Genomic DNA, 26,208 nt, shown 5'->3' on the forward strand with positions numbered 1-26,208 from the left:
ATTGATGCTTTCGAATTGTGGTGTTGAAGAAGACTCTTGGTTCCTTGGATTGGAAGATCAAACCAGTCCATTCTAAAGGAAATCAACCCTGAATATTCATTGGAAGGACCGATGCTGAAGCTAAAGGTCCAGTATTTTGACCACCTGATGCAAAGAGCCGACTCTTGGAAAAGACCCTGATGCTGGGGAAGATTGAAGGCAAAAAGAATAGAAGACGGCAGAGGATGAGATGGTTAGATAGCATCACTGACTCAATGGACATGAATTTGAGCAAACTCCAGGAGATAGTGTAGGACAGATGAGTCTGGTGTACAATGGTCTGTGGGGTTACAAAGAGTTGAACATGACTTAGCGACTTCAAGGACAGCAGCCAATTGCAACAAAAAGCTTTGTAGTATTTTTTTTCTTAGCCTTGTAGTATTTTTATTGGAATTGCATTGCATCTGTAGACCAATTTAGGTAGAATTGATATCTTAATGATATTGAGTTTTCTCATTTATTAACATGATATGACTTTCCATTTATTTATTTTCTAAATGGTAAACTTCACTATGTATTTATTGTTTAGTTGCTAAGTTGCATCTGACTCTTCAGAGACCTCATGGACTGTAGCCTGCCAGGCTTCTCTGCCCATGGGATTACTCAGGCAAGAATACTAGAGTGGGTTGCCATTTCTTTCTCTAGGGGATCTTCCCGAACCAGGGATCAAACCCGTGTTTCCTGCACACATATCCTGCATTGCAGGCAGATTCTTTCCTGCTGAACCACCAGGGAAGCCCTATTTATTTATTTTAAAAATATTTTATTGGAGTATAGTTGCTTTACAATGTTGTGTTAGTTTCTGCTGTACAAAAAAGTGAATCAGTAGGCTTCCCTGGTGACTCAGTGGTAAAGAATTAGCCTGCTAGTGCAAGAGACAGGGGTTCAACCCCTGTTCCAGGAAGATACCACAGGCTGTGGAGCAACTAAGCCATGCACTACAACTATTGAGCCTGTACTCTGGAGCCCGGGAACCACAACTACTGAGCCCTTGCACCAGAACTGCTAAAGCCTGTGCACTCCAGAGCCCGTGCTGTGCAACAAGAGAAGCTACTACAATGAGAAGGAAGCCCTAGCATTGCAAAGAAGAGTAGCCCCTGGTCAACGCAACTAGAAAAAAGCCTGAATGCGGCAGTGAAGACCCAGCACAGTCATTAAAAAAAAAAAAAAGTGAATGAGCTGGAAAAAGTGAGTGTGTTAGTTGCTTAGTTACATCAGACTCTTTGCCACCCCCTGGACTGTAGCCTGCCAGGCTCTTGTGTCCATGGGATTTCCCAGGCAAGAATACTGGAATGGGTTGCCATTTCCTTCTCCAGAGGAAGTTTCCGACTCAGGGATTGAACCTGGGTCTCTTGCATTGGCAGGCAGATTCTTTACGATCTGAGCCATATGTATACATATATCCCCTCCCTCTTGAACCTCCCCCCACCACCATCCCACCCCTTTAGATCATCATGAGTCATCTTTGGGTTTATTTATATTGAAGGCTCCTGCAAACTTTTCAGAGATATGCTTTGAAATGTTAGAAGTAAACTTGTTATGATTCATGACTGATATAAGACATTTCTTATATTTAAAAATTTTTTTTCAGAATAAGTCTAAGATTTAGTCTCATGTTCTGTTTGCATTTTCAGAATAATATGATTTTAAACTGAGAAATGAATAGCTTCGCATCTCACTGAGTAAAGAAAATGTCATTGTCCTATTGCCCTTGCCTTTTGTGTGTATATAATATCAGTAAAAGAGGTTTCTAAAAGAAATTTTATAAACTTTACTCATCATCAGCCTGATAGAAAGATGAGTTCAGATTATACCATGGATTCTGGAACAGCCTGTCAAGGTTCTGATTTTGGCTCTAAAACTTACTGGTTGACCTTGAGCAAGTTAATTCATGTTTCCATGCCTGAGTTTCCTCTTCTATAAAATGGACATTGTTATAATAATTATTCGTGGGATTGTTGTGAGGATTAAGTTTGCACATTTGCATATATAAAGAAAGATGCCTGTCATGTACATAATAAGCAGTTAACAGGGATTAAAAAATCAGTTCCATTCAGCAAATACTACTAAGGATCTGTTTATTAGCGTAATAATGATCTAGGTTCATTATTGGGGCTGAGCTGTAGCCATTCTCCAATTCATTCTGAGAAGTGTTTTTAAAAATCATACATTTAGAAATCATGAAAACAACAAGCATTTTTTGGAGAGAAATTGTGTTTAAGATAAAGTTTGTTGTAGAAAGCATAGTATTTATTCATCAAATTATATTTATTCTTAGTTTTCAGATTAATAGTTTTCATTATATAATGTTTATAAAATAACTGTTCAACATATGTTAGGTGTTGTCCTAAATGACTGATTTTGTTCATGCTAATGCCCAGGATGGAGAAGGCAATGGCGCCCCACTCCAGTACTCTTGCCTGGAAAATCCCATGGACGGAGGAGTCGGGTAGGCTGCAGTCCATGGGGTCGCAAAGAGTCAGACATGACTGAGCGACTTCACTTTTACTTTTCACTTTCATGCATTGGAGAAGGAAATGGCAACCCACTCCAGTGTTCTTGCCTGGAGAATCCCAGGGACTGGGGAGCCTGGTGGGCTGCTGTCTCTGGGGTCGCACAGAGTCAGACACGACTGAAGCGACTTAGTAGCAGCAGCAATGCCCAGGATACTTGTGTTTGGAGACTTGTGATTAACTGTCTTTGAAATTTGGTTACTTTTGTTTTAAAATTTCCACAGATGTTACGGGTGAGATGCTTGTAGCACTGAAAGATATTGTAATATTTATTAGGTATCTCATACATAGCAGTTGTTACCTTTGGAGCTTCCCTGGTGGTCCAGTGGTTAAGCTTCTGCGCTTCCAGTGCAGGGAGAGCTGCTTTGACCCCTGGCTGGGGAACTGAGATCTAACATGCCACGTGGCACAGCCAAAACAATTTTTAAAAGCTATTAAAAACTAAGTTGTAACTTTGCATATGTCTAATAGCAGTTTTATCTGTTCTCTATCTCGGTAGTATATTATTGAATTTAAATAACACTGAATTCATTCATTTGGATTGGATTAAAAGTGTTGTATTTCCCACCAGGAATGGATGCCTCTGTCTCTGTGAGGCCAAAGCAGACTGACATGTTTGCCAGACTTAAGGATATCATTGTTACGAATGTTGACTTAACATCCATTCACAAAAAGGTAATTTAAAAAATATGTTTCAGTATTGAAATTTATTTTTGTTTTTCTGTGTCTGGAGATGTCTTTAGTCATTTGTTCATTGTATATGTAGTATCTTTCATGTGTCAGGCAGTTTGTTGGGAATTGGCCGTGAATATGGTCATTGTCTGCTATCCCATTGTATATAGACTAGATGATGTGTTAAAGTTATTTTTGACCAATTAAGTGATTGGTATCTCCATTGATGAACCTTTTTCTTATAGATTTAGGAAAATGTTATTGTCAAGTTAAATGCTTTTAACTGGCATTTTGTTGAAGCTTGGATACAAATGATGCTTCTTTATATGTCAAGGACTCTGTAATAAGAAACCTTGTAATACAGTGATACAACTCTTTTGATGTAATAATGAGTTAATTTAATACTTCTAGGCTGTCTCTATTTTGGGAGATGAAGTCTTTAGGTTCGAAATGACTCTTTATCCAGATGCCACAGAAGGAAAGGCCTATGCTGATATGTCTAAAGTAGATGGCAAACTTAGTCTCAAAGTGGGTTGTATTCAGATTGTATATGTTCATAAATTCTTCATGTCTCTTTTGGTAAGTTTATTTTAAAAATATATTTGTTTCTCATTGAAGCCGAAATATCTTTGCCTGTGTATCTGAATCTAGCTAGTCAAAATCTTTACTAAATAGGGTTGTGTGATAAACTCCCAAATGCTGAATAATTATTACAGTTATCATTAAGTGAAGTGAAGTTGCTCAGTCATGTCTGACCCTTTGCAACCCCATGGGCTGTAGCCTACCAGGCTCCTCCATCCATGGGATTTTTCAGGTTATCATTGGTTTGAACCAACTATGAAGGATCATTCTTTAACTTTAACATAGTTACATAGTTTGAAAATACTTTCTGATGTTTCAGTTACAGCTTTTCAGTTTTAGTTGTTTTGAGAGATACCCTTAAAAGATGTTTAGCTAAAAGAATGCTTTAAGGAAATCATTAGGCATTGGAAGGGCTAATACTGGAACTGACAGCTTTGATTATAATTATCATCAACAAGGCCATAGAATTCTTTTAATTATTTATTTCCATGTAAGTTTCATGGAGTGAAGAGTTTAATTTGCCTGTGCCTTTCTTTTAGCAGGACTGTTAATCAAAGCTTTCAAATCACACATTTCTATGTAAACCATCATGTTTTATTTTTCTGAAAAGTAATTTATTTGGAGGGGGGTTAGTTAAATAAACAACTAAATAAGCCATCTGTGTTATTAATGGATGTGCATCAAGAATACGCTTCCAGTTCTTTTCTCTATTGGGAAAAGTCTTTCTGTTTTTAATTGAAATTGAGATGAATGGTATCTTACTCTAAATAAATAATTTTTAACTCTTGTTAGTGATAGCAAGATTGTAAACAGTCATGTTGAAGTACACTTAAGAAAATAATCTTCAGAAATAACCAGGCAAAACCTTAGTTTCTAAACTTTAGTTTCATAGACTTTATTCCTATGACCTAGAGGTACAGATTCAAAGCTACTTTGGGAGCCATAAAGCTTTCTTCTCCATCTTTTTATGTAAATTTTGGTTAAAATGGCCAACATTCATGAGTAAAAGGGAGGTTTTAAATGAGTAAAAGGGAGGTTTTAAATGAGTGAAAGGGAGGTTTCATGTCAATGTATGGCAAAAACCACCACAATATTGTAATTAGCCTCTAATTTAAATAAATAAAATTTTAAAATATGAAACAAACAAAAACATGTAAAGCATTTAGCAAGTCCTCAATAAACATTGTTATTTTCACACACACACACAAAAATTGCTACCAAAATTTGTAAATAAATAATTCTGAAATACGTAAAATGAAGGGACTCTTGTTCATGTTAATATGTCAGAGTGTATCTTTCTAAACTTTATTTCATGTACACAGTCATAAATAACATCTCCTTTACATCACCTCTTTTATTTAGCTTCTCTTTTTTAAAGTTTTTCCTTTAAGAAATAAATCCCTGTTTTTGGGGAAACTCTAAATACCTGTATTTTCCCACAGAACTTCCTCAACAATTTTCAAACTGCCAAAGAAGCTTTGAGCTCAGCTACGGCCCAGGCTGCAGAAAGAGCTGCCTCCAGCATGAAAGACTTGGCTGAAAAGAGTTTCCGCCTTTTGATGGATATCAACTTGAAAGCACCAGTTATTATCATTCCTCAGTCTTCAGTATCACCTAATGCTATTATAGCAGATCTGGGTTTAATCACAGTTGAAAACCGATTTAATGTAGTTTCTAGGGGACATCATTCTCTACCCCCCGTCATTGATAAAATGGACATCCAACTCACTCAGCTAAAGCTGTCCAGGTATAAATATATAATCCAATTACATATTGTTTAGTTGCTAAGTTGTGTCCGACTCTTATTCCATCCCATGGCTATGCCCGCCAGGCTCCTCTCTTCATGGGATTTTCCAGGCAAGAATACTGGGAAAGAAATGGGTTGCCATTTCTTTCTCCAGGGAATCTTCCCTACCCAGGAGTTACCTGCATTTTAGGTGGGTTCGTTACCACTGAGCCACCAGGGGAGCCCCAACCATGTATTACTTACTAGAAATAGAATTTTCATAGACTCATTGCCAGGGTAAAATACTCTAGTGATTCTTAGTTCATATTCCTTATTTCTTCTAATGATGAAACTTTGACCATTGGTTTTTGGTTAGTGGTTGATAGTGATGGACCTCATAGAATATATACTTTGTCTTACTAAATTTGTGATGTGTTTTTTTAATCTATAAAAATTTCCTATTATAAGATTATGGTTAATACTTAATTTAGATATTTATTTATTTGCTTTGCCCATAGCTGTACATGGACAAAGGCTTCTTAAAAATGTAATAAAATTTAAGATTTATTTCTTATTTCCAAAGCATGTCACATTTAGGAATTCTCAGTAAGATATCTAATGGATAATCAAATCAAAATGGGAAAGTGTTGGCTCTGTTGGATGACAAGAATGAATTATTTGGTGGTTCAAATATTTGTTGGCTGGCAGGCTAGAAATGACTATTACAATATGCTTGTTTAACTTCTAGGTTTGGTGAGCTTTTCCTTTTGAGTTTGGAGAAGTACTAATAGCATAAACCTAAGGGCTTAGTACAGCACCACTTTCTTTGTCCTTCAGAGATGTTTTAAGAGGATGTAACATTTGTTTGTGTAACATTGGTTAGTAGCTATTATTAGTCTTTGGGAAAGATAGTAAATAGTGCAGTAGTCATACTCATGCAGTTTGTTTCTTTGGAATCAGCATTGCATGGGCTTTTTTTATGTAGCTCTGCTTTATAAACTTATTCTGATTGATTTGTGACAAGAAGCATGTTCTAAAAGAATTCTAATAGCAGCCTTTAGTGTTTGGAAAATGCTGTGTGGAAACTGGTACACATATGATGATAGTCTTCATTTTAAAATGTAGATTTTAGAAATATAAAATAAATTCTTAATCATCTTTCAGAACAATTTTGCAGGCTGACCCACCACAACATGACATTGAAATTTTAAAACCAGTCAACATGCTTTTATACATACAGCGAAATTTAGCAGCATCATGGTACGTGCAAATTCCAGGAATGGAGATAAAAGGAAAACTAAAACCTATGCAGGTAGGTTTATGTATAAAATAATTGCTCGCTAGCTAGACTTTTATCATTGATCACAGTGTAGTTAGTGTACATCAGAAGTGATAAAACGTTTAAAAGGGAATGCTTTGTTAACTGAAAATGAAGGTGTCGTAATTTTTCACACTTTTCTTTATTTCTTATTAGTTGGATATTTGGTGAAGCTAGCAAGAACTCTGAGGTTGAAAGCTAGGGAGTCTACTGAGATTATTATTAGTAATTTTAGAAGATTCTGTTCAAGTTTTAAGGTAAATTATAAAAGAAAAGTGATATTTTAAATTTTATTAAAAAATTTTTTTGACCATGCTACATGGCATGTGGGATTCTAGTTCCCCAGCCAAGGACTGAATCTGTGCCCCCTGCATTGGAAGTATAGAATCTTAAGTATAGAACCTCCAGGCAAGTCCCTGTAAAGTGATATTTAGCTACCACATCCAAAGCATCTTAAATAGTATTTTTACTGTATAGAAACACTCTTTTAATTAGAAAAGCAGACATTTTCAGTAGGTGAGTATGTTTCGTCGGTAAGCATATAAACAGGAGTATTTTTAATATTGTAGTTAGCAGGTTGTAGGTAGGCTCACAGGAAGAGATGATACTGGTCAAAGATGGTCACCAAAGTGTAGGAACCTTGGGATTCTTGTGTGCCTGTGTGTGAAACTGCTGAAGCCAAGTAGTACGAGATAGGGAAAGAGGGAGTGACTAAACAAAATGTGTGGAAGATGAGTGAAAATTCGGTAGTGTAGTGGGTTTTGATATCTGTGACTATTTCAGAGTTAGTTCTAAGATAAAGCAAGAAGGGTCAAAGGAGCTGAGTTCTACTAGTGAGGATGTTAAAATTGAGGCTTGTTGTAGGAATGAGAGATCCCTGTCCACAGTATCAATAAATACATAAAGAGGAGCATGTGTTTATTGAGAGTATTGACTTTTCTATTCTGTTCTCTTAAATTCTCCCTTGCTCAGATTAGATCCCAGAACTAACACTGGATCCTTTTCAAATACTAGGAGGTGGTGAAGTTAGCTGTTCTTTGGGAGGCTCTGATATCTCAGTTGGTAGCACAAGTGGGAATGAATATAGAAACAAGTTCTGGGGAGTTAAAGTGATAGCTGTTTTCTAAGGACTGGGACTTGGAGCAAATAAGAAATCCCTGGTTATCATCTCACACTTTCATTTAGGCTTGGAATCAGGTGTTGTCCTTGGTAATAGGGGCACAATTTGAGGGGCATGGGGTACTGTGGTGTTCAGAAGAAAAGGTACTGTGAATGCGCCTGTTTGGATTGGCTTTAGGTACTTCAAAAAGACCTTTTAGACCACTATTGCTAGGTGTAGGTTATCACTGTTATTTAGTTGCTAAGTCGTGTGTGACTCTTGCAACGCTATGGATTGTAGCCCATCTGGCTCCTCTGTCCATGGGATTTCCCTGGCAAGAATACTGGATTGGGTTGCCATTTCCTTCTCCAGGGGGTCTTCCTGACCCAGGGATCGAACCTGAATCTCCTGCATTGGCAGGCAAATTCTTTACCTCTGAGCCACCAGGGAAGCCACAATATATGTAGGGGAAATGCACAACCAGTAGCATCTTTGTTTATTCTAGCAGCTTCGTGTTGTTCTGCAGCCACTGATGAGGAAGATGATATTATTCCTATTTTAAAGATTAAGAAAGAAACTTAGCCAACAGCACAGCTTGAGAGTGGTATAGTTGACACATATCTACTTGACTCAAAATCTCTTGCTTTTTTTTTTTTCCTCTTTTTGTCACATATCCCCTTTTTATAAAGGTTGGAGATTAGCAGGATGTTCATCTTGGCCTGTGTTTTGGCTTTTAACAGTTCCGTGCAGATGCATTTGTTACTGTTCTAGGAGGCATCATCTTGATAGGTTAAATGATTTAAGTATATGTAGACACGCATGTACTGAGAATAAGACTACACTGCAGGAGCGCATCTTTCTCCTTCTTGATGGAGACTGGAAACTGAACAGCATTCTTCCTATTTTGAGTTTTGGGGAGAGTAAACAATGTGGAGGAGGACGCCAGTACTGGATGAGAAGAGATAGAAACAGAATGGAGATGAGGAGCTAGGGAGAGGGGGGAGGAACACAGGTCCAGAATAGAATGAGTTACAGTAACAGTTAAGGCAGAAGGAGGGGCGTACCGGAAACAGGGACTTGGATGTGAGTGGAGGCAAAAATGTGTTTACACATAGGAGTAATGTCTAATACTATACAAGATGAAATACTTTCATCCTGCTATTTATGGTCCCAACTCGCTTGTTGTTTTTAGTTAGATGAACAGTTAATTTGACAGACCGTAAGTTAAGACATAGATATTTTGCATCATTTATTGTTTTATATTAACAGTAAATTGTTGGTTTCTAGGTTGCTCTCAGTAGAGACGACTTAACAGTTTTAATGAAAATTTTGCTAGAGAATCTTGGAGAAGCTTCTTCACAGCCAAGCCCTATGCAGTCTACCCAGGAGGCTGTGAGAGTCAGACAAGACGTTTCCAGCAGACCTGACCACTTCAAAGGTATAAATTGATGGAGATTTTTGCTTTGATTATTGAGAAGAATTAGATGTTAATGCCATATTTATATTTAGTCGGTTTTTTAATTGTCCAGTGTAATGTGGTGTGAACTGATCCAATGCTGTATTATTTACTGTGGAAGATCAGAAGGGGCTGAGACTGTCTTGAAGCTCCCAGGGGAAGGAAGTAGGCTCATTACTCTAAAGGGAGGGCCCACCTCTTGTTGCCTGCATGATGCATGCTTGCCTTTTATTTGTAAAAGTTGAATTTGCCCAATTCAAGGGGCATTGAGGTAGTATCACTATGAACAAAGCTAGTGGGGGTGATGGAATTCCAGTTGAGCTACTTCAGATCCTAAAAGCTGATGCTGTGAAAGTGCTGCACTCAGTATGTCAGCAAATTTGGAAAACTCAGCAATGGCCACAGGACTAGAAAAGGTCAGTTTCATTCCAATCCCAAAGAAAGGCAATGCCAAAGAATGCTCAAAACTACTGCCTAATTGCACTCATCTCACACACTAGTAAAGTAATGCTCAAAATTCTCCAAGCCAGGCTTTAGTAATACGTGAACCATGAACTCCATGATGTTCAAGCTGATTTTCGAAAAGGCAGAGGAACCAGAGATCAAATTGCCAACATCCGCTGGATCATTGAAAAAGCAAGAGAGTTCCAGAAAAACATCTATTTCTGCTTTATTGACTATGCCAAAGCCTTTGACTGTGTGGATCACAATAAATTGGGGAAAATTCTGAAAGAGATAGGAATACCAGACCACCTGACCTGCCTCTTGAGAAACCTGTATGCAGGTCAGGAAGCAGCAGTTAGAACTAGACATGGAACAACAGACTGGTTCCAAATAGGAAAAGGAGTATGTCAAGGCTGTGTATTGTCACCCTGCTTATTTAACTTATATGTAGAGTACATCGTGAGAAACACTGGGCTGGAAGAAACACAGGCTGGAATCAAGATTGCTGGGAGAAATATCAATAACATCAGATATGCAGATAACACCACCCTTATGGCAGAAAGTGAAGAAAAACTAGAGCCTCTTGATGAATGTGAAAGAGGAGAGTGAAAAAGTTGGCTTAAGGCTCAACATTCAGAAAATGAAGATCATGGCATCTGGTCCCATCACTTCATGGCAAATTGATGGGGAAACAGTGGAAACAGTGGCTGACTTTAATTTTTTGGGCTCCAGAATCACTGCAGATGGTGATTGCAGCCATGAAATTACAAGACGCTTACTCCTTGGAAGGAAAGTTATGACCAACCTAGAAAGCATGTTAAAAAGCAGACACATTACTTTGTCAACAAAGGTCTGTCTAGTCAAAGCTATGTTTTTTCCAGTGATCATGTATGGATGTGAGGGTTAGACTATAAAGAAAGCTGAGTGCAGAAGAATTGATGCTATTGAACTGTGGTGTTGGAGAAGACTCTTGAGAGTCCCTTGGACTGCAAGGAGATCCAACCAGTCCATGTTAAAGGAGATGAGTCCTGGGTGTTCATTGGAAGGACTGATGTTGAAGCTGAAACTCCAATACTTCGGCCACCTGATGCTGGGAAAGATCGAGGGCACGGGACGACAGAGGATGACATGGTTGGATGGCATCAGCGACTCGATGGACATGGGTTTGGGTGGACTCCGGGAGTTGGTGATGGACAGGGAGGCCTGGTGTGCTGCGGTTCATCGGGTCGCAAGAGTCGGACACGACTGAGTGACTGCAAGGAACTGCTCTGAACTGAGGTAGTATACTTTGAGAGAAAAAGCAAAGTAGGGATGCAGCGTAGTAAGATCCCAAAATAATGAAGAGAGAAAAGGAACTGGTGTCATACTCAGATGACTGGTCCATGAAATAGAAAGGTATTCTTGTTCAGTAACAGCTTTGCTTATCTGTCTTCACTGGGGAGTGATATAGTCAGATACATAGGGAATTTTCCAGATTATTAAAATTGTTATCTTTCAAAGGCACTGAACCTTTTAAATTCAGCCATTTTTAAAAGACAATTTTTCTAACATACAAGGTTCCTTTTTCCTTTCTTGGCCAAGTATATAGAATAACTTTATAATTTTACTGTTTTTCAACATTTAAACTTGTTATGTGAATATCGTGTTTTATTTTAGACTGTGAATAAATTAGTATTTTCATGGCTAAAGTGAGATGGAGTATTCCTTGTCCATTTAATAAAGGACCCCAGACTGCTGTGCTTTTATCATGCTAAAGTCCATTGACTGTTAGTTATGGCAGCAGTCAATTAAGCTGCCAGTAAGTATACTAAGCCAGCAGTGCTTGTCCTGTAGTTAGGTCTGGTGTGTTTTGAAGTCATAAACAAATGCCTAGAGCAGTGTGCAAAATAAGGTTTTTGGTTGAGGATACTTGTGAGCACTATATGAATTTAGTGAGTCCTCGCTGCATCTCTCCCCAGGCTGAGTTCATGCCGCCGTGCAGACAAATGCTAGATAAGTAGGCTGTTGCTGTAGTTAGACAGGAACTGTGTACTATATGGATGAATAAACTGTGGCAGACAAGCTTTATGTGGTTAACAATCTCACTATATTCAGCTCTGGTCAGTTTGTGACCCTGGTTCAAGCTGTATAGTTACTGTGGTACTTGGGAAAACAAAAAAAGTTCTGATGGAAAAACTACAGAGATAATGAAGATGGGAATGTAACTTATTTTCGGGAAAGGTAAAGTGAAAAAGCCTGGCGTTTTCCGCCTTGGAGAAGCCTTAATGTAGTTAGAGTTATGCTGTGTTTGCTCTTGCAGTAACATGTAAGAATAGACTTTCCTATAAATGACCAAAAGAATAGAATCCATCTCCAAAAGAGACTGCAGAATCACTTTGTAAGCAGGATTGAAAGCATTATGTATTCTTTGTCTAAAAAGTTTCTGTCTAAAGATGAGGAGTAAGACTGCATTACTTCTTGAAGTCTCTTTCACCTCAAAATACCAGAGACTCCCTGTCCCACATTATATCTGAGGTCTCTTCAACTCTGCTTTTGAGTTATATTCTGTTCTATCAAAGGTAATGGATTGGATGACATAGGTAATTAAAGATAGTGAGACGTGAACTACACTAGCAGAGGACCTTTTACTGACAAGCTGTCTGTTCTTGGACAAAGTATTTTACTTTTCTCGGCCTCCAATTTCATAATCTCTTGGGAACGGCCTGTAACCAGTTAAGTGAAATGCTTTAATAATTATAAACTACAATGAAGTAGACTTGCATTTGTAGGGCTTTTTAAAAAAAGTTGTCTTACTAGTCTTTGCCAGGGCGTCTTTTTATTTTTAATGTAGATAGTCTGTGTACATTTTGTACTAAATATTTATGGAATATATTGCCATTTTTGTTCCTTGTTTCATCATGATTTAAATAATTCTTGAAAGTATCATATAAATTTAGAATAACAAATTATTATCCTAGCTTTCAAAATATGTATAAAGTCATATACATACTTAAAAGCTTACTAATCTTCATATTTATGTTTGAACCATCAGAACAAGAAGATGTGACAGACTCAAAGCTTGCTTTGGACCAGAGTGTCACTCTCCAGTTTGACTTTCACTTTGAATCTCTTTCTATTGTACTGTATAACAATGATACCAGCCAGGTATGTAGTTAAAGTCTATATCTTAGGAGAAAGTCCTTAGCTCTTGGTATTCAATTTTAGAATATTATCATTTTTTTTGATGTGACTTTTCTTCTCAAGATTGATGTCTGTTAAATTCTGTTTGGTCTACAGAGTATGCATTGGTCTTGTTTTCTGTTTGCACTTAGTGTTTTTAATCTTTTTAGGCTTAGGAAAACTTTTTACTTTTTTCCAAGTAATATCAGTGCTAAAATATTTAGACCTAGCTCTAGGAGAAATATTTTATATGTGGATAATTAGCTATATGTACAGTTTTATTACATAGTTATATATATGTACATATTCAACTATTTAAGGAAAATAATTTAGTGGCTTTGGAACCTTAGAGGGTTATTTTAAAATTTATGATTATACATGATATATAAGCATTCATTATGTTTTTCTTCAATAAACTTTTTATTTAGTAGATAATATGGTAAGGATACTGATGAGTGAATTGAGGAACCAAGGTCTAGTGCTATTATGATTTGAACCACATAATGTGTCATTGATATTTTTTTCAGAAGCTTTTTTATATAATGTCTTCTAACAAATGCTTTTTATTATATCAGTTAATTAATATCATAATATTCATGCATGTAATAAATACCCATAATAATCACTTATTGTAAGTATTATATCTATTGTTTATGTCCATGTATATGTTTTGTTATGCTTTATATTGTTTTCTAAGAGTTATACACTATTCATATATTATTATTTTTGGACCTTGAGCAATTATCTGTCATTTGTGCAATAGACAACATTAATTATTTTTTTTCAAAATTTTTCGAAGTATAGTTGATTTACCATGTTGTATTCATTTCTGCTATATAGCATAGTGATTCAGTTATACATATATATATTCATTTTTTATATTCTTTTGCATTATGCTGTATCAGCAGATATTGAATATAGTTCCCTGTGATAGACAGTAGGACCTTGTTGTTTATCCATCCTGTGTATAATAGTTTGCATCTACTCCTCCCAAACTCCCAATCCTTGGCAGCTACAAGTCTGCTCTCTACGTCTATGAGTCTGTTTTTGTTTTGTAGATCCATTCCTTTGTGTCACATTTTAAGATTCCACATGTAAGTGATATTATATGGCATTTGTCTTTCTGACTTTCTTCACTTAGTATGATAATCTCTGATTCCATCCATGTTGCTACAGAAGGCATTGTTTGATCCTTTTTATGGCTGAGTCATATTCCATTGTATATATGTACCATGTCTTCTTTATCCATTCAATGGTTGTTTCCTTATCTTGGCTATTGTGAATAGTGCCGTATGAATATAGAGGTGCCTATATCTTTTCAAATGTATTTCTGTCTGGCTATGTGCCTAGGCATGTGATTGCTAGATCATGTGGCAACTCTATTTTTAAATTTCTAAGGAACTTCCATAGTATTTTCCATAGTGGGTGCACCAGTTTATATTCCCACCAACAGTGCAGAAGGGTTTCCTTTTCTCCATACCCTCTCCAGCAGTTTGTTATTTCTAGATATTTTAATGATGGGCATTCTGACTGTTGTGAGGTGACATCCTTAGTTTCTAATGTTTAATGTTAATGTTAATAAAAGATAAGGAAATGATGTAATGCAAAATGAACAATTAAATATATTCTTCATTTTGATTACGGTACTATTATTCTGCTGGCTGCCCAGCCTTACAGTCTTGTTGTTTTCTTTTACTTCCTTCTTTGTTGACATTCTTTATTCATTTGGACACCAAGTGCTGTCAGTTTGAGTGAACTTCTGTTCTTTCCCGGAAGTTCTCGCTGCTGCATTATCTGAGGCTTCTTAGCTCACACAGTACTGCAGTGGCTTCCTTGCTTGTTGTCATTCAACTTACACACTGGCACAGGTTCAGATTCCTCAATGTCATGTAGCCATTTACAGATTCCCATTCTACTTAGAAAACGTTCAGCGTTACATTATATGAATTTTAACTTATTAAAAAAGAACATTCACTTTAGTTCAGTTCAGTCGTTCCGTTGTGTCTGACTCTTTGCGACCCCATGAACCACAGCACGCCAGGCCTCCCTGTCCGTCACCAGCTCCCGGAGTTTACCCAAATCCGTATTGATCAAGTTGGTGATGCCATCCAACTGTCTCATCCTCTGTCGTCCCCTTCTCCTCCTGCCCTCAATCTTTCCCAGCATCAGGGTCCTTTCCAATGAGTCAGCTCTTTGCATCAGGTGGCCATAGTATTGGAGTTTCAGCTTCAACATCAGTCCTTCCAATGAATATTTAGGACTGATTTCCTTTAGGATGTACTGGTTGGATCTCCTTGCAGTCCAAGGGACTCTCAAGAGTCTTCTCCAACACCACAGTTCAAAAGCATCAATTCTTCGGTGCTCAGCTTTCTTTATAGTCCAACTCTCACATCCATACGTGATCACTGGAAAAACCACAGCCTTCACTAGACAGACCTTTGTTGGCAAAGTAACGTCTCTGCTTTTTAATATGTTAAGTTCGTCATAAATTTTCTTCCAAGGAGTAAGCGTCTTTTAATTTTATGGCTGCAATCACCATCTGCAGTGATTTTGGAGCCCAGAAAAATAAAGTCAGCCACTGTTTCCACTGTTTCCCCATCTATTTGCCATGAAGTGATGGGACCAGATGCCATGATTTTCGTTTTCTGAATGTTGAGCTTTAAGCCAACTTTTTCACTCTCCTCTTTCACTTTCATCAAGAGGCTCTTTAGTTCTTCTTCACTTTCTGCCATAAGGGTGGTATCATCTGCATATCTGAAGTTACTGATATTTCTCCCAGCAATCTTGATTCCAGCCTGTGCTTCCTCCAGCCCAGCGTTTCTCATGATGTGCTCTGCATATAAGTTAAATAAGCAGGGTGACAATATACAGCCTTAATGTACTCAGTGCCTCCAAATTGTCTACATCAGTAACCATACCAGAAACTCTTATTATATTGTGATTAGTAGATGTGTCATTGGTTATTTCTATTAATAGTTACTAATCACAAGTTTGTGAATTAAATGTATTTTTATAAATTAAAGGCATTGCAAGTTTCCAATAATAATTTCATTCTGACCCATTTACATGCACTGTACTCTTTTGAGTAAGTGAAGATAGGCAGTTACAACCATGGTGCCAAGAATTGCCCATCAGCAGCACCCTTACAGCAATACACTCACTGGTCTGTAGTGAGCAATTACTGCTAAACTGAAAATCCTACTTCCCCAAAGATTTTCTCTGTGTGTGTGTGTGTGTGTGTGTGTGTGTGTTTTGCTTGGTTCGTTGGATTTTGTTCTTTTAGTGTCTTAGCACAGAAATTTGAGCTATATGTTATGGTGGAATACATATTGAGGTCGTTTTTCCTTGAAGTTTAAATCTTGAGGATTTGAGACCACAGTTAGGCCTCCACGTTTCTTTCCAGACTTCTTTCCCTACTTTTCTTTTATTGAAATATTCAAGCCTAAGATGCCAGCCTGTACCTTGTGCCCCCAGAGCATCTTGAATTGTTTGCTCATGTTCTTTCTCCATCTAGAATGCCTTCTACCCCTCATTGCCTGATTCCAGTCAATCTCTGAAGTTAGTTTTCATGTTCTTCATGAATTTTTCCCAGCCCACAATTATCTCTTTGACCCTGTGAGCTTTTGCTGTTTTTATTCTTTACCTAATCTCTTAATATTCTTTGTGGAATATGGGAAGATGTAAGTATGAATAAATAAGTGACAATATATCATTTTTAAATAATTTACAAATTATAGCATCTTCTTGTGATGTTCCTTGTAATAAATTTCCGTTTTATTTTTTCAATTAAAGTATAAGCTTACTAAGATCAAGTACTGTGCTTTATCCTTTCTCATAAAGCCTTTAGTTTCTATCACCGAGTGTTTTACAGAAGAGCTCATTAAACATTATAAGTTAGAGTGATTGATTGACAGTTTCCTGATTTTCTTTTTGCATTGAACTGTATATCAGAAAATTTCATGTATTAACCCTTGTTGAATATGAGCACACACACTTGGGTATTTATTTGCATGTGCATATACAGTCACAAACATGCATATTATTCTTTGTTCCAGTCTTAATATCCATACTTCAAAAATTTGCTTTTAATCTCTGAGTTAAGAAATATGTTTAAAAGTAATTACATAACGCTGAAGATAATTGATTCTTTTGCTTGAAAAATATACCACAGGAATCCAAACTTGCATTTCATAATGATAGTTTCCGGCTCGGTGAACTCAGGCTACATCTTATGGCCTCTTCAGGGAAGATGTTTAAGGATGGCTCAATGAATGTCAGTATTAAACTTAAGACCTGCACTCTTGATGATCTCAGAGAAGGAATTGAGAGAGCAACATCAAGGTTTGTCATTTCTCAATTTGCTGCACATATAAAAGGTTGATGCGCTTGGCATGGTTAGCAGGCATTGATTGCTTGGCTTCAGATTGTCAGAAGGGATCTTTCGATCATCCTTTTTGGGATTCTGTTCCTTGGGATTATCAACGTAGGTCTTTCGTCATATTTCAGTTTGAAGTGCTTCAAGAAATAGTGTTAATTTCAGGTTCAGTTGCTTTTATGTTTGAATTAAAGGGCAGTTTAATAATATTGTCTTAAAAGTGGGAACCAAGAAAATGTAAGAATTTTAATAGTGAAATCCACGTGTGTGGTTCACTAGTGGTACATTTTGGTAAATTGTTTTCAGTAGGCAGAAACTTGTTGCAAAAAAGCCTTCAATTTATGGATCTTTCTTTTGTCTCATTTATTTTGTATATATATTTTAAAACAGTTCTGTAAAATTTCTTTAAAAGTTTTAGTAGATCAACTATACTTAAATTTAAAGAAAAGACTCTACAGGATTAAAAAAGTTTTAGCAGAAATAGAATCCCTAATTTTCACATTTATCAACTCATTTTTGAAAGAGTAATTCATATTACCCTATTGCAAAGTGAGAGATATGCAACTTTAGTGGCCTAATTATATTTTTATTCCTTTCACAAATGATGAGATATATAACATTTTTGTTCTTTATTATTTTTGGAGAAAAACTGTTCTGCTGCTTGAGCCCTTTGTGAGCCCTTTGTCTTTCTAAGAGATGAATAAATGAGGGAAGAGTGCTTTCATGCATCCAGCTTTTCTAGTTTGCAAACTTTGTGTCTTGGCATAGCAGTCTAGGCAAGGGTGATAAAGTCCATGCTTCTGTTTCATAGCCTGCTTTTTGCAGCATGCTTGAGGCTGTGTGGAAACTGTCATTGCAGACCCTTGATGAACACTGCCAGATTTGAATTACGTGGACTAACTTGGGAATCAGTTGTATAGGATGGTCTTTGGTGATAAATTCCTTCAAGGAGGTTTTATTTTATAAAATAAAGAGGTTGTCTTTTAAATTTTGTGGGGCTACAATAATGTGTTTTGTTAATTGCCAAACTTCCTTTCAGTGGTCATTGATTTGTTTTTCTAGTATTGCATTATAATTATAAAATGCTCTTATGATTACTTATTGCCATGAACCTTGGCTGTGGAGACCCTGTCTTGATTGCTGATTAGCTAATTAGACTGCAGTTAACACTGATCTGTTTTCTATACAGGTTGGAAACTGAAAGGTGAAAGAAAAGCTGTTAGAAGATACTTAGAAAATTTTTCATCTTTTTAAGTGTTTTAGCAGGAATAAAATAATGACTGTACATAAATTTTTTTCAGAATGATTGATAAGAAGAATGGTCAAGAGAACAACAGTTCTATGATTGACATAAGTTACCAACAAGGCAAAAATGAAAGTCATATTGATGCTGTTCTTGACAAGCTGTATGTATGTGCCAGTGTGGAATTTCTGATGACTGTGGCAGATTTCTTTATCAAGGCTGTACCTCAGAGTCCAGAAAATATGACTAAAGAATCACAGATTCCACTGCGACAGACTGCCTTAGCAAAAATCAAGATGGAGAAAGGTTAGCAGAATTTACTTGTCACAGATGATAACTTGTCTTATATTTTACCAGAATTGCAAACAGGAAAAAAGAGAAATGGAGAGTTTAAGAATGTAAAATTACTCTTTCCAATTTAAATATGTTCAGAAGAAAAACCTTAGTAAGCGTCAATTTTTGAGAGAGAGGTAGACCCTTAGAGAAGGAAATGGTAACCCACTCCAGTATTTTGCCTGGGAAATTGTATGGACAGAGAAGCCTGGCGGGCTACAGTCTGCCGTGTCAAAAAGAGACACAACTTTGCGACTAAACAACAACAGGAATAGAAATGTGTATTGGATCAGGGGCCAAGAAGCCTCTGCTCTGGTTCCAGCTCTGCCATTAACATTTCTTTTCTCTGTTAAATTGTAATTGTCTAAGGTCATGCATTTTTCTCTCTAATGTGCATTTGAGCAGTATTGGAAAACTGCTGTTCACTGGCAAGGTCAGAATTTTATTTTTCCATTTGCCTTTCTTAAACAGTAGGCATATGGTATCTCTGTATTCATATATACATGTAATGTATTTATACTATAGATTTATGACACTGACTATATACGTCAGGGTAAAATCAAAGTAAAGAAGTAAAATGGTCTGTGTGCTTTTAGCAGGTCTCCTGTCCTCTTCCTGATGTTCCCCTCACCTGTTTTCCCTTCCCTGCTCTTGCAGCATAGTGCACACTCAGATGTATATACATGCATTGCATATGCGCATTAATTCTGACAAAAAGAACTTCAAAACAAGATTATTTCTGTTAGGTCAAAGTCTTATAACAGGGATCAAGATTGCATTATCCCACATAATCAGCATTAGTTAATAATTATTTATTGTTAGTCCTAACCAATCAGTTATTTATATTGTTACTTTCATCATATCCCTAACAGCAGGATATTAGAAGCAATTTAGAAACTTACAGATAACATATACACACGTGACAAGATTTACTTTACTAGAACTTTTATGGTTCCCATTTATGTTTCTTCAGATGACTCTCTAAGACCAAATATGATTTTAAATGCCAAGATCACGGATCCAGAAGTGGTTTTTGTTGCCAACCTGACAAAGGCTGACGCTCCTGCTCTAACAGCCTCATTCCAGTGTGACTTCTTTCTATCAACATCCAAACTTGAACAGATAATGACAGCTTCTGTGGGAGATCTTAAAGTGCTTGCTTGCCCTTTTCTCAGAGAAAAGAGAGGAAAAAATATTACCACAGTAAGAATGACCTTATATCCTAAGCTTGAAAATGGTTGATTCATAGAATCCTAGAATATGAGGGCTCTGTATTTACTCCAGCTTGAGATGATACAGATAAAGATGTTGAATTCCAAAGATGTTAAATGATTTACCCGTGTTTGTAGTGACAGAACTATAGACTACCTCCAGACTAATTTTCATTATACCATCTTTTGCTGAACAGTATTTGAATTTTAGTACATACAAATCAATATTCCTTTTCAACTGTTGCTTTTATTCACCACTATATATCCAATGAATGAATGAATGGATGAATGAACCAAACATTCAGTGGAGTCACATGCCCAAAAGAGATTGTTTTTCTTTATTACAAATTAACTTCAATGGTGCTTTCACATTGTTGTCAAAAAATGTGATTTTGGTTAAATGAATTAACTATCACACCATTGGGTTTTTAATATTAAATTGATTATTTTATGTTAAAGAGCATCATTATATAATGAGACTTATTTGCAGTGTTATTTTAAGTTTACAAAAAAATTGATAGATAAAGTGACTTGTGTAAAGAAATACAGTGCTGAGCTTAATCTGTACATTACCATGAAACATTCTTAAGCGGAATCGTCTTGACATGTCACAGAAAGTTTATATTAATCATTTCTATTTAAAGCTCATCCTAATTTTTTAAAAATGAAAGCTGTTTAGTATTAATTCCCTCATTCAGTTCAGATGTATTTTGTTTCTTTAATGATATTTAACAATATAGGCCTCATAGTTTTAATAAATCATTGAATTTGAAGATTTGCAATCTGTTCTAATAAGGACATTACAGGAAATTCAAGGCTGACCTGTTGTTAATCATTGGGAAACTGTTCATTTACCTACCTTACCATATAGTCTTTTTTAAATAAAAATGTTAACAGAACTATTTATTTAGAATAACAATTTCAAGTAATTTTGTGATCATAAAAATTATAATGAAATACCTTTTTCATTTTTTCATTTACCTCTTTGCAAATGTAAGACCTTGCTTAGCTCATTTTTATAGATATTTTTAAAGTATATTTTACACAGGGCATTATTTAAAAGATATTTTGGGCTTCCCTGGTGGCTCATATGGTAAAGAATCTGCCTGCAATGCAGGACATCTAGGTTCGATTCCTGGGTTGGGAAGATCCCCTGGAGAACGGAACAGCTGCCCACTCCAGTATTCTAGCCTGGAGAATGCCATAGACAGAGGAGCCTAGTGGCTACAGTCCATGGGGTTGCAAAGAGTTAGACACGACTGAATGACTTTCATTTAAAAGGTATTTTAGACTTCTGCTAGTAAATGTGCATTACTACTTAAGAATTTGGCATAAAGGAATTCATCACAACTGCTGAAAGTCCTTTACTGTGATCATAGACTTGCCATAGTTTGGAGGAGCCCTCATGAGAGGTTTTCAGATAATTTAATTTGCCTTCTTGCTTTTAGTAATAGGTGATAGTTAAAGATCTCAAATTAAGTAAGACATGTCCTTTAAGTAAATTTCATTTATCTGTTTGTAGGTCTTACAGCCCTGTTCTCTATTTATGAAAAAATGTACACAGACATCAGGAAAAGAAAATATAGATATTAAAGTTGAAGAATTTATAATTAAGGTTAGTGCCTATCATATTATTTGGGTGAAAATCAGTTTTTATTTTTCTTATATTTTGATTTGTCTCATGTTTAGAGCACTATGCTAGTCACATATTTAGTAATCAATAAATACCCCTAATCCATTTTTCTTTAATGCAAATGTTTGTTTCTGTTTTCTTTGAAAGACTGCAGTTGACCCTTGAGCAATGTGGGGATTAGGAGTGCTTAACTTTATAGTCAAAGACCCTGATGTTGGGAAGGATTGAAGGTGGGAGGAGAAGGGGACGACAGAGGATGAGATGGTTGGATGGCATCACTGACTCAATGGACATGAATTTGAATAAACTCCCAGAGTTGGTGATGGACAGGGAGGCCTGGCGTGCTGCACTCCATGGGATTGCAAACAGTCGAATACGACTGAGTGACTGAACTGAACTGGACTTTATAGTCAGGGCTCGGTATATGCAGTTCCTCAGATTTTCCATGTCTGAGGTTCTAAATCTGCAGATGGAACCAGATGCAGATAGTGTAGTCCATAGTATTTACTATTGAAAATTGGCATATTTAAGTGGACCCTCATGGTTCAGATCCATGTTGTTCAGGGTGAACTATACTTTTAAATGTATACAGATGGTCAGTATAATTTTTATCTAGTATATTTGCTTGTGTGTTGGAGATTGGGTTTAGGTGGGAAGAACAGAGATGAAGTGGAAAGAGAAGGGAAGGATGGAAAAATGAAGTTGCTGTTATTTTATTTACAGTGTTATTTTTAGGCTTTTATTTGGGGTGCTATTTGGTTGAATTTAATATTTATGTGATTAAATGTTTTATATGTCTATAAAATATTTTAATGACATGTATGCTAGAAATAAAGTATTAGAATTTTTTATCTCTTACATTTAAAGTATTGAAAAAGCAATCTGTTCTCCAATGCCTTTCACATTCTCTAAGTATGACCTCTTGGTCAATTACAAATGGAAAGTACAGAACACTTTCTAAAATCTGTTTCTGTCTAAGGGACACAAAATTGAGGTGGTTAATAGCAATTCTGATAGTAGCTTTATTATTTAGGTAAATAGCAAATAGTGAATAAACCAAGGTTCAAAATTACATCATTTGAATTACCATGTAAATAACAATTTAGTTTTCTCTCAGCGTAATTGGTCTTAGGTGGTATTTTGTTGAGACTTATACTGTTGAGTGGGGAGAAAACTTGAATTTGTATGCACTTTGTCTGAGACACTGGGTTAAGATGCTGAGGGATTGTTTTTCCATGTCTTTGTATATCATTTTACTTACATATATATATATATATATAAAGGTGCAGGTTTGAAAATCCTTTAAGGTCTTGAAGGGGTGATCCCATATGTCTGGGGAGAATGGTATAGTGGAGTTGGGACTAAGAGCACTAGTTATAGGTTACATTAACAAGGCAAGGCAAAAAAGGATTTGGTTGACAGAAAAGTTTGGGAAGCACTACATACTGGATCCTTCTTTTGGTGATGTAATCATATTTCTTTAGCATATTAAATAAATAAGGATTGTAAGAAGTGAACATTGAAGGAATCCACTTAACTTATTGCTCAGACTTTGGAAAGTCATGGGTAACTAATTGATGAGGCATCAGGTCACAAAGAGGTTTGTGTCCTTAACTTAAAGAGAGATCTAATCTTATCCTGAAAGCGAGGGGGAGGTGTTGAAGAGTTTATTAAGCATAGGAATGACATGTTCAGATTTGGGTTTTAGAAAAATCATGTGGAGGGTGGGCTGAGATGGTGTTCACCAGACATGGAAGACATCATCATGGAAGACGTAAGAACTAAGGCACAGTGATTCAAATGAAGAGGTGAGCAAAGAAACTGTCCAAAGGTAGTAGGAGGTGGACTTTTCATGTCTTCTTGTGAAAGGGGTTCCATGGTGATTCTCAGGTTTCCTGTTTCAGTGAGACCAGTGAAAACCATGTGTGTGTATCTTGGTGAGGCTCACAAAATTTGGTTTAGTTAATGCAGTTGGTTGAAAAATTCAGTGACCCTTCTGCATTTTTCTCTTCACATAACACTATTTGCCTCTGAATTAATTGATTTAACTTTAGGTTTCGACAGTTGACATGCATGTTAGTTACTTAATTCTAGAACAACTTTAGCAGAAATCACTGGTTTGAGGTCATTTGACTGGATTTGTGATTTTGTGTGTGCTCTCTTTCGTATTCCTTAGTTATAAAGTTGATATATTTAAATTTTTAATTAGTCACTTAAATTTTTTTGTATTATGTATTCATTCTTCTCATCTGGGAAAGAATTTACTCTGAATTTTTTTTCTGCTTTCTTTTTTTAAAGATTTCACCCATAATTCTTAATACCGTGATGACAATAATGGCTGCTATGTCCCCAAAGACAAAAGAAGATGAATCCAAAGATACATCTAAGGAAACAGAAAATCTTTGGGACATCAAATCTATTAGTGATTGCAACTCTTGGTTTCTTGGTGTTGACATGGGCACAGAATTAACAGAAAGTTTCAGAGACGTTGAAAATCAGTCGATAGAGGAAAATTGTGCTGTTGTTGTCCAGTCAGTTCAAGTTACCTTAGAATGTGGCCTTGGGCATCGAACTGTACCTTTATTATTGGCAGAGTCTAAGTTTTCAGGAAATATTAAAAATTGGACTTCCCTAATGGCTGCTTCTGCTGACATGACATTAGAGGTATGACCACATTAATTTTTACCTTCCTGCAGAGGCAACTTCTTAAAAGTACGACTGGTAAATTAAGAAGAGAGCTTTTTGTGTGTGCATGATCATAGCAAGCATACATATGAATAGAGAATACAGTCTAATATTTAATTTGTTGATGTATAATACTGTTTATTTGGCCATCATTTTTAAAGGGTTCTTTTGCTAAATAATTTATGAAGTCAAGTAACAGAGTAGAATAAAATACACCCTCTTTATGTATATTCTTTGTGTCTTTAGGTATGTTTTTAAAATGGTTATTGACATATTACATTACTTAGTATTTTTATACTGGTTATGGAAATATGTAGTTAAAGTTTAAAGACTCTCATTATAATTCTGGTAATTCTGTGCCTTTCCAGGTTCATTATTACAATGAGACCCATGCTGTTTGGGAGCCACTGATTGAGAGAGTGGAGGAGAAAAGACCGTGGAATTTAAGCCTTGCTGTAAGGAAATCATAAAATATCATTGTGTACATTAATTTATATATATTCTTTCAAAAGGTTCAGAGATTCTTAAGATGTAGTCCAGGTCCTTGAGACCCTGTTAGAGGATACTGGGATCAAAATTCTTTTCATAATAACATCCAGTCATTGTATGTCATTTTCATTCTCATTCTCTCATAAGCAAACAGTGGAATTTTCCAAAGAACATGTAATTTTGCAACAGATTGTATACAGAATTAGAAATGAGAGACCACCTGTCTTCTATTTTTTTAAAACTTTTTATTTTGTATTGGGGTATAGCCAAGTAACAATGTTGTGATAATTTCAGGTGAACAGCAAAGGGACTCAGCCATACGCATACGTGTATTCATTCTCCCTCAAACTCCCCTCCCATCCAAGCTGCCACATACCATTGAGTAAAGTTCCATGTGCTATACAGTAGGTCCTTGTTGATTATCCATTTTGACTATCCATCTGTCTTCTCCTGAGGTTTGCCCTAAAGAGATTTGTAAATTCCCTTCTCACTATGTATTTTTAACAGTTATTTTTCATTAAAATCTTATTAACATGTAATTGTTAGTTTTAAATGAATATTTAAAAATTTCTCAGTTTTTAGTTTTTTTCGAATCAATTGACATGAATGTGAGCAAACTCCAGGAGATAGTGAAGAGCAGGGAAGACCGCTGTACTACAGTCCATGGGGTCACAAAGAGCTGGACGTGACTGAGTGCCTGAGTAGCAGAAACAGCTTTAGTTTCTCATAGACTACATACTGATAGATAGTAACCCACATAAGTGAATCTCTATCATTTTCAGACACCGAAAGACTCAAGAACTGCTCTCCTGGTTCGTGAATTCTTTATGTTACCTCGTTACGGTACTTCTTGAAAACCCTTCAGAGTCCTAGATACTGAAGCCCGTCTTTCTAGATTAACAGGAGCATACTTTTATACCCTTCACAAATGATCCCATCACACCTCTCTGGGGCAGCCTGACTCAAGTGTGAGGCATTGAAATTGGTTCAGCCATTTCTTATTTTAAAGATGCGCAGTCACTTAACCTATGTCCCAATTTCCTCTCAGTAAAGTAGAAATAATTTTTCGGACCTAGCCTTCTTTGGTGTGGGTGGGCTAACAAAGAAAGTTTTATACGATTTTTGAAATGCCTTTAGAATAAACGCTATGATGGAGTCTGATGACTGATTGGAAGCTTATTGTATTACTTATTTATAGGTATTACTGGTAAAAAGTAGAAAAAGTTCCAGG

At 36.3% G+C, this 26,208-nt stretch overlaps 1 protein-coding gene across 1 annotated transcript in view; it reads left to right on the forward strand.

Annotated features, from left to right (window-relative positions):
• The window catches only part of VPS13C (vacuolar protein sorting 13 homolog C), a 176,085-nt gene that overhangs the window by 101,132 nt on the left and 48,745 nt on the right, over positions 1-26,208 (forward strand). The window contains exons 44-55 of the mRNA XM_052647403.1: positions 3,124-3,227; positions 3,636-3,803; positions 5,249-5,553; positions 6,697-6,844; positions 9,237-9,387; positions 12,881-12,993; positions 17,180-17,349; positions 18,685-18,932; positions 19,933-20,162; positions 21,693-21,785; positions 24,102-24,467; positions 24,857-24,943. Of these exons, the coding sequence (XP_052503363.1) occupies positions 3,124-3,227; positions 3,636-3,803; positions 5,249-5,553; positions 6,697-6,844; positions 9,237-9,387; positions 12,881-12,993; positions 17,180-17,349; positions 18,685-18,932; positions 19,933-20,162; positions 21,693-21,785; positions 24,102-24,467; positions 24,857-24,943 (2,183 nt within the window). The remainder of the gene's footprint in view (positions 1-3,123; positions 3,228-3,635; positions 3,804-5,248; positions 5,554-6,696; positions 6,845-9,236; positions 9,388-12,880; positions 12,994-17,179; positions 17,350-18,684; positions 18,933-19,932; positions 20,163-21,692; positions 21,786-24,101; positions 24,468-24,856; positions 24,944-26,208) is intronic.

The sequence above is a fragment of the Budorcas taxicolor genome, chromosome 10 (assembly GCF_023091745.1).
Source record: "Budorcas taxicolor isolate Tak-1 chromosome 10, Takin1.1, whole genome shotgun sequence".
Lineage (NCBI taxonomy): Eukaryota > Metazoa > Chordata > Mammalia > Artiodactyla > Bovidae > Budorcas > Budorcas taxicolor.